The sequence below is a fragment of the Panthera pardus genome, unplaced genomic scaffold, assembly GCF_024362965.1.
Source record: "Panthera pardus isolate Hobbes unplaced genomic scaffold, ASM2436296v1 HiC_scaffold_11, whole genome shotgun sequence".
NCBI lineage: Eukaryota > Metazoa > Chordata > Mammalia > Carnivora > Felidae > Panthera > Panthera pardus.
In genome coordinates, this window is record NW_026526666.1 from 60,810,640 (window position 1) to 60,831,610 (window position 20,971).

General features: G+C 38.7%; 1 protein-coding gene across 1 annotated transcript in view; it reads right to left on the minus strand.

Moving 5' to 3' along the window:
- Positions 1-20,971, minus strand: part of C8A (complement C8 alpha chain) — a 69,070-nt gene that overhangs the window by 44,616 nt on the left and 3,483 nt on the right. Inside the window, exon 2 of the mRNA XM_019449146.2 lies at positions 3,193-3,295. Within this exon, the coding sequence (XP_019304691.2) occupies positions 3,193-3,295 (103 nt within the window). The remainder of the gene's footprint in view (positions 1-3,192; positions 3,296-20,971) is intronic.

Sequence of the window (20,971 nt, forward strand, 5' to 3'; positions counted from 1 at the left end):
TCCCCCTCCCTCCTCTTGTCTCCTTCTGCCTCCACAACTGCTCATTGGCAAAGAGACAGAGGTAGCAAAAAAGGTGAAGAGTAAATCTGTCCATTTGCCTTTCCTACCTCCCAGTTAATAACAGTGATAGGGATTTATAAACTCAATGGGAAGAGAGTGTGATTAACAATTGGTTTGGAAATATGAGGACATTTTAATTCTCTTCCAACCTTTTGCCCCACAAATCAGTACATAAAGAAGTGCTTAGCGTACCAACGTACAGCCAAATCTCCTTCTCACTCTTTAAAAAGTCCGTCAGAGTTTTAAGACCTGCAGTTACCAACACAACGATGATGATGGTAACTACCATTTATTGAGTGTGTTTTGTTAGCTGGATACTTCATATTCTTTATCTCATTTAATCCCCACAACTTTAGGAGATCAAATACTATTCTGAATCCCATTTTAAGCTGGGTTAGAATTCCAGTTCTGCTACTTACTGTGTATGTGTCACTGTGTAAATCACTTAACATCTCTGACCCTCAGTTTTCTCATCTATAGAATGAGAGATATGGGGGTCTTGTGAACATTAGCGATAATACATGTAAAGAAGTCAGCACTTTGCCTGCTGTCTTGAATATACTCAGTAATAAGAGTTACCACATCAATATCATTTTTTTAGCCTGCTGTTGGGCTACTCCAGAAGGATTTATGACTGAATGGGAATTGGATTAGATGGCCACTAATATCGCTTATGACTCTCCACAGAGTGGAGGGGGAAGCAGGAGAGTGAAGTGATCAGGCACATGGGCATTTTGGAATCAGACTGACCAACTGTCAAATCTAGGCTGTGCCTCTTTCTTTATGGGTGACCTAACCAAAGACCGTGGTATCTATCCATCACTTACAGTTGGCTATGAAAGTCAGCTAAGAATTTATTAAAGCATCGGCACAGTGCCTGGTATATAGAAATGATTTAATAAATGGTAACTATAAATGACATTATCACCTTCCCCTGGTTCCTGTATTGGAATGATGGTGCAGTCATGAGGTTCATTCCCACTGACTCCCCATTTTCTAGGTCGTTATCAAATAATGAAGACATTGTGTTGCCAAAAGGTTGGTGCAGATACTCCCTTAGGGATTTCTCCATGCTAGTGCCTGTGTTGGTAACATTAAGATATCATTTTCTTTTCTAGCTAGTCGATAATATTTCTTTCCAGAAATGCACATCTTTGTTTGGGTGATTTTGAGAGGAATAAAAACCATATGAATAAGAAGAAACTAGGATGGTCTTTCCCTTACATAATTAACAGAATTTGTTTTAAGGATTACTTTAAAGACACATATGTCTTTTTGAGTCATTACTTTGAGAAGTTCAATTCTAATTTGAATAGTAAGTCATTCACCTGTGCTCTCTGCTGTCTACACAGCAACACATGAGGGGAAAACGCAGTTTAGGATATGTAATAAGCTAAATAATGGCCATGCAAAGAAATCAAGTCCTAGTTCTTAAAAGTTGTAAATGTTACCTTATTTGGAAAAGGGGTCTTTATAGATATTATTAAGGTTTTTGAAATGAAGAGATTACACTGGATTATCCAGGGAGGCCCTAATGGTCATCATCGTGTTCTTATAAGGGGAAGGCAGAGGAAGATTTAACACAGACACACAAAGGAGACACACAGAAGAAGAAGAGGTAATGTGGCCACAGGGGTAGAGAGCAGAGCCCAGAGATTGGCCACAAGTCAAGGATTGCCGGTGGCCACCAGAAGCCAGAAGAGGCAAAGAACAGATTCTCCCCTAGAGCCTCCAGAGGCAGCATGGCCCTGTCAAACTTCTGGCCTCCAGAACTGTGAGAGAATACATTTCCGTTGTTTTTAAGCCACCCAGTTTGTTACAGCAGACTCAGAAAAGTAACACAGGATATCAAAGCAAAATGAGATTCTGGGAGCCAGATATCTTTGAACGGGGCAGTCTGGGATTCCTTGGCATATCTCAGAGACAGGAGAGGCAAAATAAATAATTTCAGGCTTTGAAGCTGAATAAATGAAGTCCCAATTGTGTTCCCATCCGTAGTGATTTTGAATTCCATGTGATTTTGAACAACTCATTCACAAGGTAGCCCTGCATGTCACCGAAGACTGGGTCTGGAGGCCCACTCTTCAGAAGCTCAGGGGAGAGAAGAACAAGTCTTGATTCAGGCAGTGGCAGCTGGTTGGAGAGGGAGGCATGTGTAGTAATTATACAAACAGCTAACATTTACTGAACACTTACTATATGTTAGGTGCCATGGAAAGCACTGTGCATACCTTACTCATTTAATACTCATAAGCCTATGCTGTAAGTACAATTCCTACTTCCATTTATAGATAAGGAATCAGAGGCATGGAGAGGATAAAATATATACCCAAAGTAACATAACAAGTAAGATGCAGAGTCAGAATCCGAGTGGTAGAATCAGAGCGTAACCACTTAGACTTGACAGTAATGTACCAATAGACAATGTTCAGGCAATGGTGTTCCAACTGGGAGAGGTGGGAGCCTGGAGACATCCTACCCTGGGTACATCCAGTAAAGGCATGTGTTGTCTGTAGAGATTTTAAAATAGTAATAAAACAGGAGTTATTCTGCCTTTTATTATTACCATGAGCCAGTAATTATGAACAAGGTCAGAATTTTAATACTCCGCCCTAGCAGAGCAGGTGCTCCCAAAGTCCCCCTTTCTTTGAGATGACACTGGGTTTAGTGACCATTTTGGACCGTTCAAAACCACTTAGGTGGGCAAGATAGACTCTTGTCTGTTGATTGGGTGTGTCAGCCTTTTTAAGCCATGAAAGTAGAATCCTCAGGAACATTCTCTGGTTTATCTCAGCTCCCCACAGGTTATTAGCCCCTCTAAATGACCTTCACCGGAGGGCAACAGATTGACCAGGATCCAGAGAGGCACGGGGATCAGTGTGCCTATGTCTGAATGGCCCCCTCTCTGCACATCAGCCATTAACATATACATATTATGTAGCCTCACCCCATAATGACTATATACAAAAGCAGAAAAAATTCCACCATCTGTGTGCCCATGGCTTCCAAATACCTATTTCTAGACCTGATTTCAACCCAGACCTCAGATTTATAGACCTATTTGTCTCCCTTTAAATGCCTAGTTCACCATTCAAATATCGAATGCCCCCAACCTGGTTAAAAATGTCTTACCTTTGTGTCCTGACATGGAAAGCATTCTGTCCACTCAGACCAGGTGCTCAGCTGGCAGTTAAGTGCTGTCAAGGTGGAACTCTGAACGGCCCGACTTACTCTCCTGTAAAGAGGAAAGACCCTTACTTCAATTTTTAAGATTTATATTACGGTAATTTTTATTTTTGTTGTAAACTCAAAAAGGTCTTTTCATAGGAGGATATCTCAATAATGTGAAAACAGATTAATACTTCCTCACCTGTACTGAGATATAAATGAAAAAAATTGTATATATTTTAAATGCACAATGTGATGGTTTGATGTACATTGTGAAGCGATCACCACAATCAAGCTAATTAATACATCTATTCCCTCACATAGTTACGTGTGTGTGTGTGAGAACACTTAAGATCTACTCTCTTAGCTAATGTCAAGTACACAATACAGTACTATTAACTGCAGTCACCATGTTGTACATTAGATCCCCTGAACTTATTCATCTTATAAATTCGTACACTTTGACCAACTCCTCCCCATGTCCTCAGTCCTTTGTAACCACCATTGTACTCTCTAGTTCTTTGAGTCACACTTGTTTAGATTCCACATAGAAGAGAAATCATGCAATATTATTTCTCTGTCTGGCTTATTTCACTTAGCATAACGTCTTCCAGGTTCATCCATGTTGTTGCAAATGACAGGATTTCCATCTTAAAGAAGACGCCCTAAAGAGGGCTAAACAGATGTTGAAATTTTTTATCTTTTTTTTTATCATTTTAAAATTCAAGTATAATTAACATACAGTGTTATATTAGTTTCAGGTATATAAATATAATAATTCAACAATTCTATGCATTACTCAGTGCTCATCAGAATAAGTGTAATCTTAATCCTCTTTACCTATTTTACTCATCCCCCTACCCACCTCCCCTCTGGAAACAACCAATTTGTTCTCTGTATTTAAGAGTCTGTTTTTTTCTTTTTTCTCATTTTTCCTTTGTTCATTTGTTTTGTTTTATTAAATTTCATATGTGAGTGAAATCATACGGTGTTTGTCTTTGTCTGGCTTATTTCACTTGGCATCGTGCTCTCTAGTTCCATCCACGTTGTTGCAAATGGCAAAATTTCATTCTTTTTTATGGCTGAGCAATATTCCATTATATATCTATATATATATATATATATATATATATATATATATATATATATATGCGCCACATATTTATCTATTCATCTATCAGCAGACACCTGAGTTACTTCCATATTTGGTTATTGTAAACAATGTTGCAATAAACATAGGAGTGCATATATCTTTCTGAATTAGTGTTTTCATTTTCCTTTGGTAAATACCTAGAGGTGGGATTACTGGATCCTACGGTAATTCTATTTTCAGTTTTTTGAAGAAACTCCAGTCTGTTCTCCACAGTGGCTGCACCAGCATGTGTTCCCACCAACAGTGCTTGGGGTTCCTTTTTTGTCTACATCCTTGGCAACACTTGTTAGTTCTGGTGGTTCTTATTTCAGCCATTCTGAAAGGTGTGAGGTGGTATCTCATTGCGGTTTTGATTTGCATCTGCCTCCTTTTAGTGATATGGAGCATCTTTTCATGTAGTCTGTATGTCTTCTTTGGAAAAATGTGTGTTCATGTCCTCTGCCCACCTTTAATAGGATTATTTGGTATTTTGATGTTGAGTTGGTGTTGGATATTAACCCTTTATCAGATGTATCATTGGCAAATATCTTCTCCCATTCAGTAGACTGTGTTTTGTTTTCTTGATGGTTTCCTTCGGTGCACAAAATCTTTTTATTTTGGTGTAGTCCCAATAGCTTAATTTTGCTTTTGTTTCTCTTGCCAAAAGAGATATATCTATAAAAATGTGTCTACAGGTGATGTCAAAGAGATTACAGCTTACGCTTTCTTCTAGCAATTTTATGGTTTCAGGTATGGCATTTAGATATTTAATCCATTTTAAGTTTATTTTTGTGTATGGTGTAAGGAAATGGTCCAGTTTCATTCTTTTGCATGTGGCTGTCTAGTTTTCCCAACACCATTTGTTGAAGAGACTGTCTTTCCTCCATTGCATATTCTTGCCTCCTTTGTCATGGATTAACTGATCATAAAAGCATGGGTTTATTTCTGGGCTGTCTATCCTGTTCCATTGATCTATGTGTCTATTTTTGTGCCAGTACCATACTGTTTTAATTACGATAGTTTTGTAGTATATCTTGAAATCTGGGATTATGATATCTCCAGTTTTGTTGTTCTTTTTCAAGCTGGATTCAGCTATTCAGGGTCTTTTATGGTTCCATACAAATTTTTGGATTATTTGTTCTAGTTCTGTGAAAAATGCTGTTGGTATTTTAATAGGGATTGAATTAAATCTGTAGGCTGCTCTGGGTAATGTGGACATTTTAACAACACTGATTCTCTTAATTCATGAGCATGGAATATCTTTCCATTTGTTTGCATCACCTTCAATTCCTTTCATCAATGTTTTACAGTCTTTGGAGTACAGGTCTTTTACCTCCTTGGTTGAGTTTATTTCTAGGTACTTTATTATTTTTGGTGCAATTGTAAGTGGGGATGTTTCCTTAATTTCTCTTTCTGCCACTTCATTATTAGTGTATAGACATGCAACAGATTTCTGTATGTTAATTTTGTACCCTACAACTTTCCTAAACTCATTTACCAGTGCTAGTAGTTTTGGGGGGGAATCGTTCAAAATTTCCATACATACTATCACGCCGTCCGCAAAGAGTGAGAGTTTTACTTCTTCCTTACCAGTTTGTATCAGATGCCGAATTCTTTAATTTGTAATGTTTGCCCGTTGATTTGGGCATCTAGGTACCTGCAGAATGTACAACAGTGCCACACTATATTCCCTTACCCTTCAGGTTACCTGGTGGGAGTGGGGATAGAGCAGGAAGGGTGTGTCAACAAACACAGGGATTCTTACTTGGAAGGCTTGGCAGTAAGGGTGCTTCCAACATTTGCATGATCTTATCTTCCTTCTTAAGAATTGCATGTACTGGGGTGCCTGGGTGGCTCAGTCGGTTAAGCATCCGACTTCGGCTCAGGTCATGGTCTTGCGGTTCGTGAGGCTCTGTGTTGATGGCTCAGGCTCTGTGCGTCAGGCTCTGTGCTGATGGCTCAGAGCCTGGAACCTGTTTCAGATTCTGTGTCTCCCTCTCTCTCTGACCCTCCCCCATTCACGCTCTGTCTCTCTCTGTCTCAAAAATAAATAAACATTAAAAAAAAATTGCATGTACTATTTTTTTAAATTTATATCCAAGTTAGTTAGCATATAGTGCAATCATGATTTCAGGAGTAGAATCCAGTGATTCATCCCCTAATACAACACCCCGTGCTCATCCCAACAAGTGTCCTGGTTTTAAAATGAAAGATATGTGGCCTCGTGCCCTTTCTCTGTTTTTCTATTTTTTTATTGAAGTAAAATACACATTATGTAAGTGCGAGTATCCTAGTTATTTTTACGTGTGCAGTTCAGTGACATTCAGTACGTTCATATTTTTGTGCAACCATCACCACTGTCCGTCTCCAAAACTCTTTTCATCTCCCTGCATTAATTTTGAGATGCAAAATTTAAGCAAAGGAAAAGGCTGTACAAGTTTTCCTTCCAGCCAATCACAGTTTTGAGAAATGAAGAATGAAAATTTATTGTGTTCCTACTGTATGCATGTGTGATGCTGGAGGGTTTATATAAATTAACTCTTTTAAATCTATATCAGTCCTATGTGGATCAAGTTATTCTAATTTTAGAGAGACAAGTACAGAGGAGAGCTTGCAATTTTGTACATTAATGTTGCATCCTATAACCTTACCAAATTTATTTATTACTTTTAATAGTTTTTTGGTGGAGTCTTTAGGGTTTTCTATGTATAGTATAATGTCATCTGCAAATAGTGACAGTTTTACTCCTTTCTTGCCAATTTGGATGTGTTTTATTTCTTTCTAGTGTCAGATTGCTGTGATTAGGACTTCTATGATCATGTTGAGTAAAAGTGGTAAGAGTGGACATCCTTGTCTTATCCCTGATGTTAGAGAAAAAGGTCTCAGTTTTTACTATTGAGTATGATGTTAGCTGTGGGTTTGTCATATATGAACTTTATTATGTTGAGATACGTTCCCTCTAAACCCACTTTGTTGAGAGGTTTTATCATGCATGGATGTTGGATTTTGTCAAAAGCTTTTTTCTGCATCTTTTGAAATAATCATATGATTTTTATTTTTCATTTTGTTAATGTGGTGTATCATGTTGATTGATTTATGGATATTGAACAATTTTTACATCCCTGGAATAAATCCCAGTAGATCATGGTGAATGATCCTTTTATTGTGTTGTTGAATGTGGTTTTATTCATATTTTGTTGAAGATTTTTGCATCCATGTTCAGCAGAGGTGGCTTGTACTTTTCTTCTTTGATAGTGTCTTTGTCTGGTTTGGGTATGAGGGTAATGCTGGCCTTGTAGAATGTATTTGGAAGCTTTCTTTCCTCTTCTAGTTTTGAAATAGTTTAGGGAAAATAAGTATTAACTCTTCTTTAAATGTTTCATAGAATTCACCTATGAATCCATCTGGTCCTGGACTTTTGCTTGTTGGGAGTTTTCTGACTACTGATTCAATTTTGTTACTAATAATTGGTCTGTTCAGATTTTCTATTTCTTCCTGATTCAGTTTTGGAAGAGTGCCGATTTCTAGGCATGTCTCCATTTCTGTTAGGCTGTTCAATTTGTTGGCATGTGATTTTTGTAGTAGCCTTTTATAACCCTTTGTATTTCTGTGGTGTCAGTTGTTACTTCTCTTCTTTCACTTCTGATTTTATCAATTTTGGTACTCTTTTTTTCTTTTCTTTTCTTTTTAAATATAATTTGTCAAATTGGTTTCCATACAACACCCAGTGCTCATCCCACCAAGTGCCCTCCTCCATGCCCATCACCCATTTCCCTCTCTCCCCCACCCCCCATCAATCCTCAGTCTGTTCTCTGTCCTCAAGAGTCTCTTATGGTTTGCCTCCCTCCCTCTCTGTACCTTCCACCTCCCTTCCCCTCCCCCCTGGTCTTCTGTTAAGTTTCTCAAGATCCACTTATGAGTGAAAACCTATGGTATCTGTCTTTCTCTGTCTCACTTATTTCACTTAGCAAAATACCCTCTAGTTCCATCACCATTGCTGTAGATGACATGTCATATAAAGGGCTAATATCTAAAATCTATAAAGAACTCACCAAACTCCCCACCTGAAAAACAAATAAGCCAGTGAAAAAAAATGGACAGAAGACATGAATAGACACTTTTCCAAAGAAGGCATCCAGATGGCCAACAGACACATGAAAACATAGTCAATGTCACTCCTTATCAGGAAAATACAAATCAAAACCACACTGAGATACCACCTCACGCCAGTCAGAGTGGCTAAAGTGAACAAATCAGGGGACTATAGATGCTGACAAGGATGTGGAGAAAGGGGAACCCTCTTGTACTGCTGGTGGGAATGAAAACTGGTGCAGCTGCTCTGGAAAATGTGTGGAGGTTCCTCAAAAAATTAAAAATAGAACTACCCTATTACCCAGCAATAGCACTGCTAAGAATTTGCCCAAGGGATACAGGAGTGCTGATGCATAGGGGCACTTGTACCCCAATGTTTATAGCAGCACTTTCAACAATAGCCAAATTATAGAAAGAGCCTAAATGTCCATCAACTGACGAATGGATAAAGAAGACGTGCTCTATATATACAATGGAATACTACTCTCTCTTTTTTTCTTGATGAGTTTCGCTAAAAGTTTATCAATTTTATTTATATTTTCAAGGAACCAGGAGAACTAACTTTTTCTGAAGAGTCAGAGTAGCAGAAAGCCCAGTGGTTAAGAACATGGGGTTCAGAGTAAGAGGACTGACTTTGAATCTTGCCACCTGCTGACTTTTGAAAATTTGAGGAAGTTACTTAACATCTCTGAGCTACAGTTTTCCCATCTGTAAAACTTGGTTAAAAATAACATTGCCTAATGGTGTTATTGAAAACATGTTAAAATGCTTATGAAGTATTTGTTAAAGGTTGGCTTTTGTTATTACATGCTAAGATGTCCCATGGATTATCTCATTTAATATCTACAACAACCCTAGGCTGTATATATTATTAGCCCTACTTGTATAGAAGAGAGTTGAGATTTCTAAGAGCTAAGTAGCCCCAGAAATCATAGCCCAAGGGTGACAAAGGCAGAATTTGACCCAGGTTGATGGCAAAGACCATGTTCATTTCCCCATAATGCGGCTGCTTCCTCATTTTATAAATCAGCCAACAAAACTGAGACAGTCAGAGCTTTGCCTGGAGTAACAGAGGTAAAAGGTAGACACTGGCCTGTCTACAAGGCCATGTTCTTTCTGTTACCCTCTGCTGCCTCCTCAGAGGTTAAAGAGCTTACCCGGGTCACACAGGGTAAGGTGGACAAGCCACAAGCATGCCTGGCTAGAAGTGTCATTGCTTCTACCACAGTGTCACAGCCTGGTTAGCCCACTGAGCAAAGTAGGAAGATTGTCTGTCCCACCAATATTATCATAACTTCTGAGAGTCAGGCAGCCTCTGCGGTGACAAATGGCACTATTATCACCCTAGTATAGAAAAAAAAAAAAAGGTGCTCCAAATCTGACGCTAATCATTCCATGAGCTACTAGTCAGAATGAATGATGGCGTCCAGTCTGAAACCCTAGACAAGGATCCAGGGGATAGTCAGGAAAGTGATGTTCATCTTTAACAATGGTTTCCAAACTTAGATCCCAGGACGCTTCAACACTCTAACGTATTACTGAGGACTCCGAAGAGCCTTTGTTTAAGTGGGCTATCTACTGATTCAAAATTCAAAATCGAAACAGAAAATATAACAATGTCCTTATTTAAATTTATCATAACAAACCCATTACGTATTACAATATATGCCATAATTTTATTTGAAAACACATTTCCAAGAAAAATAATTGGTGAAACGCGTGTCATTGTTTTACACGTTTGCAAATGTCTTTAATGTCTAGGTTAGTAGGAGACACTTAGATTCTCCTTTCTGCTTCTTCACTCAGTCTGTCGCTTTATGTTGCTTTTGTTGAGGTTTAGGAAGAAAAATCAGCCTCATATATTTATATATTTATGGAGCTAAAAATTCTAGATGGGTGAGGAAATTTTCATACTCCTTTTTAGGTAATTGTGGGTATTCTTTCATACTACACTACAACTTGACAAGTTGACAATTTCTTTTTCTATTTTGTTTTTTTAATGTTTATTTTTTGAGAGAGAGAGAGAGACAGAGTGTGAGCAGGGAAGGAGCAGAGAGAGAGGGAGACACAGAATCTGAAACAGGCTCCAGGCTCTGAGCCATCAGCACAGAGCCCAATGCGGGGCTCAAACTCATGAACCACGAGATCATGACCTGAGCTGAAGTCAGATGCTTAACTGACTGAGCCACCCAGATACCCTGACAAGTGGTAATTTCTTAAATGTTGGTTGCAATGTGGAATCTGAAAGCATGTCAATGAATTTTTTTTTGCACCCCGTTGCATGAAAGTCCACTGGTCTGTGTGTACCTCGAATGGACCTGTCACTCACACATGATTTTTAACATCAGGCATTGGAAACTTGGAAACTGATGGTTCACTATGCATATCATAAAAATAGTAACACATTTCACTCTACAGTATAAAAACGTCAAATTTATTAATATCACCAGTGATCTCATCAAGCTCATAGTAGTGGATATGGTTTCCAAGGTTTGTTTTTAATTTTTTTTAATGTTTATTTATTTTTGAGAGAGAGAGAGAAAGAGAGACAGAGTGTGAGTAGGAGAGGGGCAGAGGGAGAGGGAGAAACAGAATATGAAGCCGGCTCCAGGCTCTGAGCTTTCAGCACAGAGCCTGATGTGGGTCTTGAACTCATGAACTGCGAGATCATGACCTGAGCTGAAGCCAGACGCTTAACCAACTGAGCCACCCAGGCGTCCCTCCAAGTTTTTAATTTTCGTTGGAAAGCTCACATGTTGTTATTTGGTTATTTGGTTTCCATAAAGTGATGGGCTCCCTGTTCCATGTCTACCAAATAGCTAAGCCTGAATAACCACAGCCTCGCAGCTATCTTGTCAGGTAAAAACAATGTTCCAGGAACCAAGTGGCTACTCTGATGTAACTATTCCAGCAATTGCTTTTTCTCAAGACAATCATCATACTTCAGTGCAGCAGAAGTTCTTAATGCATTCTTCCCATTTTGTCACATAGAACAGCTACATAACATGTATTCAAAGATTGAGGTTTAATAAAATTAATAACTTTTACTGTTTCAGGGGGGACTTTCTTAAGGAAAACTTAATTTCTTTCTTGTGAGTTTGCTGCCACTGCCTTGATTTGTACCACGACCAAAGTAGTTTTATCCACCATAACTTTTGCACCATCAGTGAAAGTATGAGTGCGGTGAAAAGGCCAACTGACTTGGTATTATTGTGATATTGTTTTGAACTCACAGACTCCCTCTGAAAAGATCCTGGGGACTCCCTGGGGCCTACAGACCACACTTTGAGAAACTCTGATCTATCAAATGACACTAGTGTGTAAAACCAGTGCTACTATCCCTCCAAAGAAAATTTCAGTGCTCAGCTCACAATCTTTCCCTCTACCGCAGTTCCTTCCATCGCGGTGGGAGACCTCATCATCCCCATAAATGAGCTATCCAACACTCTGCCCCTCGGTCACTCCTTGTCCTCATCTCCAATGACCTTTTCCTCACTCCGCTGTCTTCTATGGTCACATCCGGGTCTTTCTCACTCTCTGAAACAGCTCCTCCTCCAAATCACTAATTCGTCAGTCATCTGTGAATATCTGGGGGCTCCACAGTCTCTTCTCCCTCTATATTTTATGCTCGAAGATTCCCAGTGCACTTTTATTTGGACCTCTTTGGGGCTTTTAGTCTCTTGACACCTAAGCGTTCTCTCAGGAAGATCCTTTCCTATTTTCATTTCTCTTTATAACGAGTTTTGATTCCATGGTCTGTCATTTTGAAATCATAACTGTGCCCTAAATTCCTGGACTCCACTGTTCCCTTGATCACACCCACCTGTAAAACCCAACCCTGAATGAACTATCGACCTCATTACCTGGTTAACTCAATCTCATCATAAATATCAGTTCCTAGGGCAATATTTTTCAATACCCAGATAAGTTATATACCTGCCTTCATATGATGTGGTCAATCTCTGCCCATTTTCTCAAAACTTAATTATCACACTTGTAATATTTGTACAGTTTCTGTCTTCACCAGATTATAAGTTCTATGAAGGCAGATACTGCCTGTATATTTGCTGCTGACGTCCCAGCACCTATTATGGTGCCAGATACAAGGAAAGTATTCGGTGAATATTTAGGAAAGGGGGGAGGGGAAGAAAAAAGGGAGAGAAGGTGGGAGGAAAGCAGGGACGATGAGGGAGAAAAAAGGAAGAGAAGAAGGAAGGGGGGAGGGAAGGGAGAGGAGATGGAAGGAAAGAAAAGAAGGGAAAGAAGGAAACCAATTTCTGGGAAATAGAATGACATTGTGTAGAGACTTGTTTGAACTCGATTTCCGGTTAGAAGCTAAGTAAATAATTCTGGTAATTAGACATTCAAATGGCTCAAGGTTCTGCCCATCTGTCATTTTTCTGATAGATTTCCTAATAATAAAAGCTTGAGGTATAGGAACATGGAGAAAGACAGGGTTCTAATCATCAAAAGGTGGGAGAGAAGGTACAGAGTAAAGGTTTGGGAACAGAAAATGACTCAAGCAATAGTTTGCTTCTCACTATGGAATTGTCAAGGTAATGTCAGTGCAAGCCCACTGAGACTGCATTATGATGTCAAAATGGAAGGAAACAGTATTAATGGATGGGAGCAAAAGCCTAGACAGAGCAATGCTGTGTTGCTGTCGTTTTAAAAGCTTTGTGACATGATGTCTAGACAGAAGCACATACAGTAATGCTATCACTGAAGCAAGAGTACAGAAGGTACACAGAACCATTCATTAAGTCATTACAAGGCTCCAACCTTTTAGCCAATATCAATATGTCCAGCATTTTCTCTTATCAGTGCAGTGAATCTTTAAATGTAGTTTATTTTTTGCTTATTACAAAAGTAATACATTCTCTTTAAAGAGAACATAGAAGAGATTATAAAAGAAAAAAAATGCCCCCAACCCTGCCACCATTAATATTTTGTTATATTTCCTTTTGCTTTATTTTCATAATATAATTGAGGTCATACTGAGTATTACATTTTACATCCTGATTTTCCACTTAATATCATAGCAGAAATGTAAACTACTTATGATGACTACACATGGTTCCATTCCTCTAACATCAAACAATTAGATTATTGGGCACCCAATGTTTCCATATCCTCTTATTTCCTGAAGATATATCCTGTGGAGTGGGATGGCTAGGTTGAAGGATACAGGTGATTTGAAGGCTTATGACACTTACGGCCAAATGGCTTTGCAAAATAATTGTATCATTTTTCAATCACTTAGGGAACCATGAATAAATCTGTGGTCTAGTAAATCTTGGCAAATAGTTTTAACCCGTCTCCAAAAAAATAAAAGAAGCGTCTCCTAGCTGCTGAGAATCTACTCAAGCAATAACACATTTAATACAGAGCACTGGGAGTCAGGAGTCTTTGATTCTAGTTTTTAGTTTATATCTACTTTTCTATCTACTATGAGCAAGTTTCTTTAACCACCTGGCTTTTAGATTTTTTAATCTATAGAATCACAATATAGTACTATTGCAGGATTTCTCAAAGTGTGCTCTGTGGAGTGCTCAACCTAGGGTTGAGAAGGAAGAGAAGAAAAATGACATGGTCAAATACATTCAGATAAATTGCATACAACATGCTACTCTCAGAAATTTAAACTGCAACATATTAAAGGCCCTGAGAAGTCCTGCATTCTAATCTACCCAACCCAGCATTTCCCCAATTTTTTGAAAACATCATTTCTTTTTTTCAGGTAATGTCTATAAGATTGTGTAACACAATTGAGGAAACACTGATAGAACACCAAGTGATTGCGAGTCTACCAAACATGCATTGCAACCCAGTTTCTGCCCCTTACTGAACTTTCATTTTATTATAACTGAAAAATAGTATAATAACCTATGTCTTGAATATGGAGTAAAATCATGTATGTAAAGCCCCAAGCACAAGCCTGATGTACATGTCAGTTTCTACTCTCTAATCTTCTCAACCCTGTACATGCTCATCAAAACTGTCCACCTTCATCAAAAAGGTATTGAATGTCTACTCTGCATAGGGCTGTGGGTTAGTGAGATGCTACCCATCTGCTTTTTTAAATAGAATGGCACATTGGCCTAAAACCTAGAGTTAAACATGGAATCTGCGAGTCAAATACCTAACCCCAGAATGTGGCCACCACAGCAACTGAAATCAAAAAATGATTAATCAGCTACCAATTTTAGGCTAGAAGATTAGAAGGCCTAACCCTGATTATTGCCAGAGGATCATCCTAATAAATTGACTCAGCTTATATTTAAGGCTGATTGTCACTGATTATGTAATCTTGAGGCAGATCCATTCAGTTCTTACAGGGAAATCACATCATGAAACTGAGGTACTCTAAATGGCCTTTGAAAGTTTGCTGAGTCTCCAGCGACCTCCATGTTGCTAAATCCCGTAGAAAGTTTTCTGGCTTGGTCTTAACTTCCCCCTCTGTTAGCCATTGTTTCCTTCTTGAAATCATCCGGTCTGGGATTTCTTCAGCATCACACTTCCCTGTTTCCTCCCTCCCTCTGTGGCCCGTTCTCTTTGATGTCTCCAAAAACTGGAATGTTTCAGGCCCCAATGTTGCATTTCTTTTCTCTTCCTGTTTCCCTTACTCTTAGGACGGTGAGATCCATTTCCTTGGCTTCCCCTTGCAAGGTATTCCCTTGCTAATACCTCCTAAATGTAAATCTTCAGCCTAGACTACTCCTCTGAAATCCTCTTTTCTTTATCCAGCTGCCCCACTTTAGATCTCCACTAGGTCGGTGCCCCTGGGGCATGGCAAACTTAATGGCTCCAAACCTCAGCTCTTCCTTTTCTACTAACCAGCTTCTCTGGTTCACCCACATCCAAAAGTAGAGCCATCATAACACGCAGTTGCTCAAGCTAAATACTTAGCAATGGTCTTTAATTCCTTCCTTCCGCTCGCCCCCATATCCAGTGCTTTGGAAATGTCTGTCCATTTTACTTTCAAGATATGTCTCAAATATCTTCCCTTCTGCGTACCTCTGCTACCAGCACCCTAATTTAAGGCACCATTATCTATCATGAGATCACTGCTGTGGCCTCCTGTGGGCCAAGACATTCCACTTGAGCTTCCTCCAATCCCTTCTCTGCACAGCCACCAGGATGATTTTTCCTCCCCTGCACTCCCATTTTTTAAGACCCTCCGGTGTTTTTTGGTTGGTTGGTTGGTTGGGTTTTAGTACCCATAGACTGAAGTTCAAAATCCTCATCATGATGTCAAAGTCCTCTGTGATCTGGTGTCTGCCCACTTTTTTGACATCCTGTCAGGGCACAATTCCCTGCTCTCACGCTGTTGCCATCCTTCAGTGCCATGAGCATGATGGGCCATTTCCCACTGGAGGGTCTGAGGACATGCTGCTCTCTCCATTCTCCCTTTTCTTCACATGGCTTCTCCTGGCCATCCTACATCTCTCAGGTTAAATACCACCTCCAGAGAAACCCCACCCACCAGGCTGTCTTTCAATTGCTCTAATATCCTCTGTCAAAAGGATCTATTTGTTTCCTTCATAGTATTTATCACAGTTTTTTACTGAAATGTTTTGTTTACATGTTAATCTACTCTATCGCTACACTGTAAAGTCCGTGAGGGCAGGAACATTTATCTGTTTAGTTCACCACCTAGTACCTAGCATACCTGGAGTATGGAGAAAAAGGAAGGAAGGAAGGAAGGAAGGAAGGAAGGAAGGAAGGAAGGAAGGAAGGAGGGAGGGAGGGAGGGAGGGAGGGAGGGAAGGAAGGAAGGAAGGAAGGAAGGAAGGAAGGAAGGAGGGAAGGAAGGAAGGAAGGAAGGAAGAAAAGTATTTCCTGTGTGCTGGCAACATACAGAATTCCACACAGAACTTCTAGCTCTAGGAATGTTCCAGGCTTTCCTACAGAATGTGCATAATACTTTTTTCTCCACACAGAATAATCACACCTCATTCATCCGGCCAAAACTTCCCAGTTCAGCTAAGGCTTATTATTCTTCCAGTTAGCTTTCCTTGACCTGCCTGCCCTATGTGAACATCTTGCCACCTACATAGAGCTTCTCATACTTTATCTCCATTCCTACATGGCACATTCTGCAAGGCAGGCATCATGACTACATTGTTCACCATTGTAGCCTAGTGCTAAGTATAGTACTTTGCATCTAGTAGGTTGCATCTAGTAGGAGCTCAGTACCAATGTTGAGTATAAGTATATTATCTCATTTAATCTTATATTATCTCATTTAAGTTTTATAAGAACACTGTGGGGTGGGAACTATTACACCCATTTTATAGGCAAGTAAAACAGATTCATGGGGAGATGAAATAAACCTGCTTAAGGTTATATAGATAGTAAAATGGCAAAGCAAGGATTCTGATGAAGGCTGTTTAACACTAAAACATATGCATTGTTTTAGCATTCCAAGATATACTGTGAAGGGTTTCTGACAAAAGGGAAAGAGAGTAATAAAAACAATATTCTAAAAGCTTACCATGTGCCAAGTTCTGTGCTAAGTACTTTATATGAACTCTCTTACCTCCTGTAAAGTGCTCAATGAAATACATATCTCTGTTTCATAGATAACTAAGTTGAGCCTTAGAGAGTTTATTGTCCAGGTTCTATAGCCACTAGGTGGTGAAGCCAGGACTTAAACCCAGGTTGATCTCACTCCATAGCCCATACCCAATGCCATTTGAAGTATAGCTAATAGTTAGTTACCCTGGACAAAAGTGTCCACATTCACAAGACTCGCTTCTGAGTCGAATCCACTACTCCAGTTATTCATATGAGTTAAAAATTCATGTAGCTCTAATACATACTGATTTCCAGTTATCTGGACAACCTTTGAAAATATTCACATGGCCCTGGCCCAGGATAGTCGGGTAAACACACTGAGATGCCCATGAAATAGGCAAAATAAAGAGGAGAATCGTGATTTAAACTTCTCAGGGTCCACTGCCTGTATGACCTATTTAACCAAGGAAAGGAACAAACCCTTGTGGTCATTCCATGTTTGGAATCCTCACTCGTGTTTCATCAGTCACCCTAAGGAATTTTGTTCATTCTCCATCAATAGGCATTTTTGGTTGAAAATGTTATATTTGAATTGCTTATCAAAATATGTGTTTAGTTTTGGGGAAAAAAACACTTTTTTTTTCTGGGGGGCAGGTGTAGCAGCAATGGTGGTAATAACACTGATCTGGCAGTTAGAAGACCTGACAATTCCACTGGGTGGCTGAATCATGTAGAGCATGTCAAACTGCTTTGTTTCCTTTCTGGCTCTCAATCAGGGAATAATAATTATAACAATCTTAAAGGGACATAATGGGGATTAATCGGTCAGTATTCTTAAAATGCCTGGCAGAGAAGCCTGGTTGTTATGTAACATGCCCCTTCTCTTTCTGGGGCTCAGATTCGTTACCTGCAACACAAGTGGATTAAACCAGATGTCTGAGTCAGTCCTAATTCTAAAGACCTGCGATATAGAAATGAAGGAAGCAGCCATCAAGAACTTTAGAAGAGTTACGGCAAATATATCCAGATATGTAAGGAGAATCATGAACACGATGATAAGTGGAAGATGTAAAAGAATACCAAATGAAACTTTTAAAGCTGAAAATCCTTACAACAGAAATGAAAATTCATTGAATGGTTTAACAACAGATTAAATACTGCAGAAGAAAAGATTGGCAAAGTGGAAGATACAGTGATAGAAACTATCCAAAATGGAACAAAGAGACAAAAGACTGCCAACAACAATTAAATAAAGGACAGAGTCTCAGTGACCTGTGGAATAATATCAAGCTGTCTAACCTATCTGAAATTGGACTGTCAGAAGGTAAAGAGAAAGATTATGGGGCAGAGCACATATCTGAATTAATAATGGCAACACTTTTTTTGCCAAATTTTGTGAGAACTATAAACCCACAGAACCATACCAAGGTACATCATAAACTGCTGAAAATCAATAATAAAGAGAAAATCATAAAAGCAGTCAATTTTTTTAAATGAAATATTACACAAAGAGGAAGAAAGCAGATTTTTCCTCAGAGACTATGCAAGCCAAAGATAATAGAACAACATCTTTAAAGCAATGTAGCAGGAAAAGAAAACTACTCCCTTCGAACTTAATTTTCAACAAAAATAAATAAAGGCAAAATAAAGACTTTTCCAGGTCACTAAAAATGGAGAATTCATCACCAAAAGTCATTCTGCACTGAAAGAAATGTCAAAGGAAGTTATTCAGGCAGAATAAAAATGATATCAGAAGTGGTAAGATATTACCTGAAGGTAGGCTGTGATAAATTAATGATGTATATTATAAATCTTATAACAACAGCAAAAAAAAAAAAAAACAGTAGAATAGCTACTAAATTATTTGGAATTAGAAAAAAAACATTCGATCTAAAAGATAAAAAAACAGAAACAAAAAACAAATGAGACTAGTAGAAAACAAATAAAAAGATGATAAATCCAAACATATCAGTAATAACATTTTATATAAATGGTATATGTAAACACTATGATTAAAATATAGATTGTTACCCTACCACCCAGCAATTGCACTACTAGGTATTTATCCAAAAGGTACAGGTGTTTTGAAGGGACACATGCACCCCAATGTTTATAGCAGCACTATTGACAATAGCCAAAGTATGGAAAGAGCTCAAATGTCCATCGACAGATGAGTGGATACAGAAGATGTGGGTATATATATATATATATATATATATATATATATATATATATATACAATGGAGTATTATGCGACAGTCAAAAAGAATGAAATCTTGCCATTTGCAACAACGTGGATGGAACTGGAAGGTATTATGCTAAGCAAAATAAGTCAATCAGAGAAAGACAAATACCACATGTTTTCACTCATATGTGGAATTTAAGATAAAAAACAGATGAACATAAGGGAAGGGAAGCAAAAACAATATAAAAACACAGGGAGGGAGACAAACCAGAAGAGACTTTAAAATATAGAGAACAAACTGAGGGTTGCTGGAGGGGCTGTGGGTCAGGGGAAGGCTAAATGGGCAAGGGGCATTAGGGAGGACACTTGGGATGAGCACTGGGTGTTATATGTAGGGGATGAATCACTGGATTCTACTCCTGAAATCATTATTGCCCTATATAAAACACAAACACACACACTAAAAAATTAGAAATAGAAAGAAACTTTTTCAACCTAACAAAGAGCATCTACAAAATAACTGTAGTTAAAATCATCCTTAACGGTCAAAGCCAAAAGTTTTCCGCTTAAAATTAGGAGTAAGACATGGGGCGCCTTGGTGGCTCAGTCGGTTAAGCGTCCGACTTCGGCTCAGGTCGTGATCTCGCGGTCCGTGAGTTCGAGCCCCGCGTCGGGCTCTGGGCTGACGGCTCAGAGCCTGGAGCCTGTTTGGGATTCTGTGTCTCCCTCTCTCTGCCCCTCCCCCATTCATGCTCTGTCTCTCTCTGTCTCAAAAATAAATAAACGTTAAAAAAAAAATTAAAAAAAAAAATTAGGAGTAAGACAAAGATGTCCAGTCTTGCCACTTCTATCAGCATAGAACGGAAGGTTCTACCCAGGACAATTAGGCAAGAAAAAGCAGTAAAAGTAATCCAGATTGGAAAGGGAGACGTAAAAGTATCTCTCCTTGCAGATGCCATAATCTTGTACATAGATAATTACAAGAAATCCACAAACAATATTATAACTAATAAATTATTTCAGCAAGCTGCAGGATATAAAAACAATGTACAGAAACAACTGTATTTCTATATACTAGCAATAAACAATCTGACAATGATATCCAGGAGTCAATCTCATTTACAATAGCCTCAAAAATATTTAGGAATAAATTTAACAAAGGAAGTATCAGACATACACTGAAAAGTATAAAATATCATAGAAAAAAATTAAAGAAGACCTAATTAAGTAAAAAGAAAGCCAATATTCATGGAATGGAAGACTTGGTATTAAGGTGAAAACACTCCCCACACTGATCTGATCTGTAAATTCAGTGCAATGCAATTTCAAAATCCCAGGGGTTTTTGTTGTTGCAAAATTGGCAAACTGATCCTGATACTCATATGAAATTGCAACCCAGAATAGCCATTAAAAATAAAGAACAAAGTTGGAGGATTCATACTTTCCGATTTCAAAACTTAACTACAATTGGGTGGCTCAGTCAGTTAAGTGTCAGCCCTTGATTTTGGCTCAAGTCATGATTTCACAGTTCTTGGGTTTGAGCCCGAGTCAGGCTCTGTGCTGACAGTTCAAAGCCTGCTTAGGATTCTCTCTCTCTCCCTCCCTCTCTGCCCCTCCCCTGCTCTCTCTCTCTCAAAATAAATAAACTTTAAAAATAAATAAATAAAGTATGAAGAGTCAGATAATTTAAAATAAAATTTGGGGAAAAACTCACCACACAAACAATAATCATAAGAAAGTAAGAATATGATATTAATAATAGACTGCAGACCAAAAACAATTGCTACGGATAATGAAAGTCTTTCATAATGATA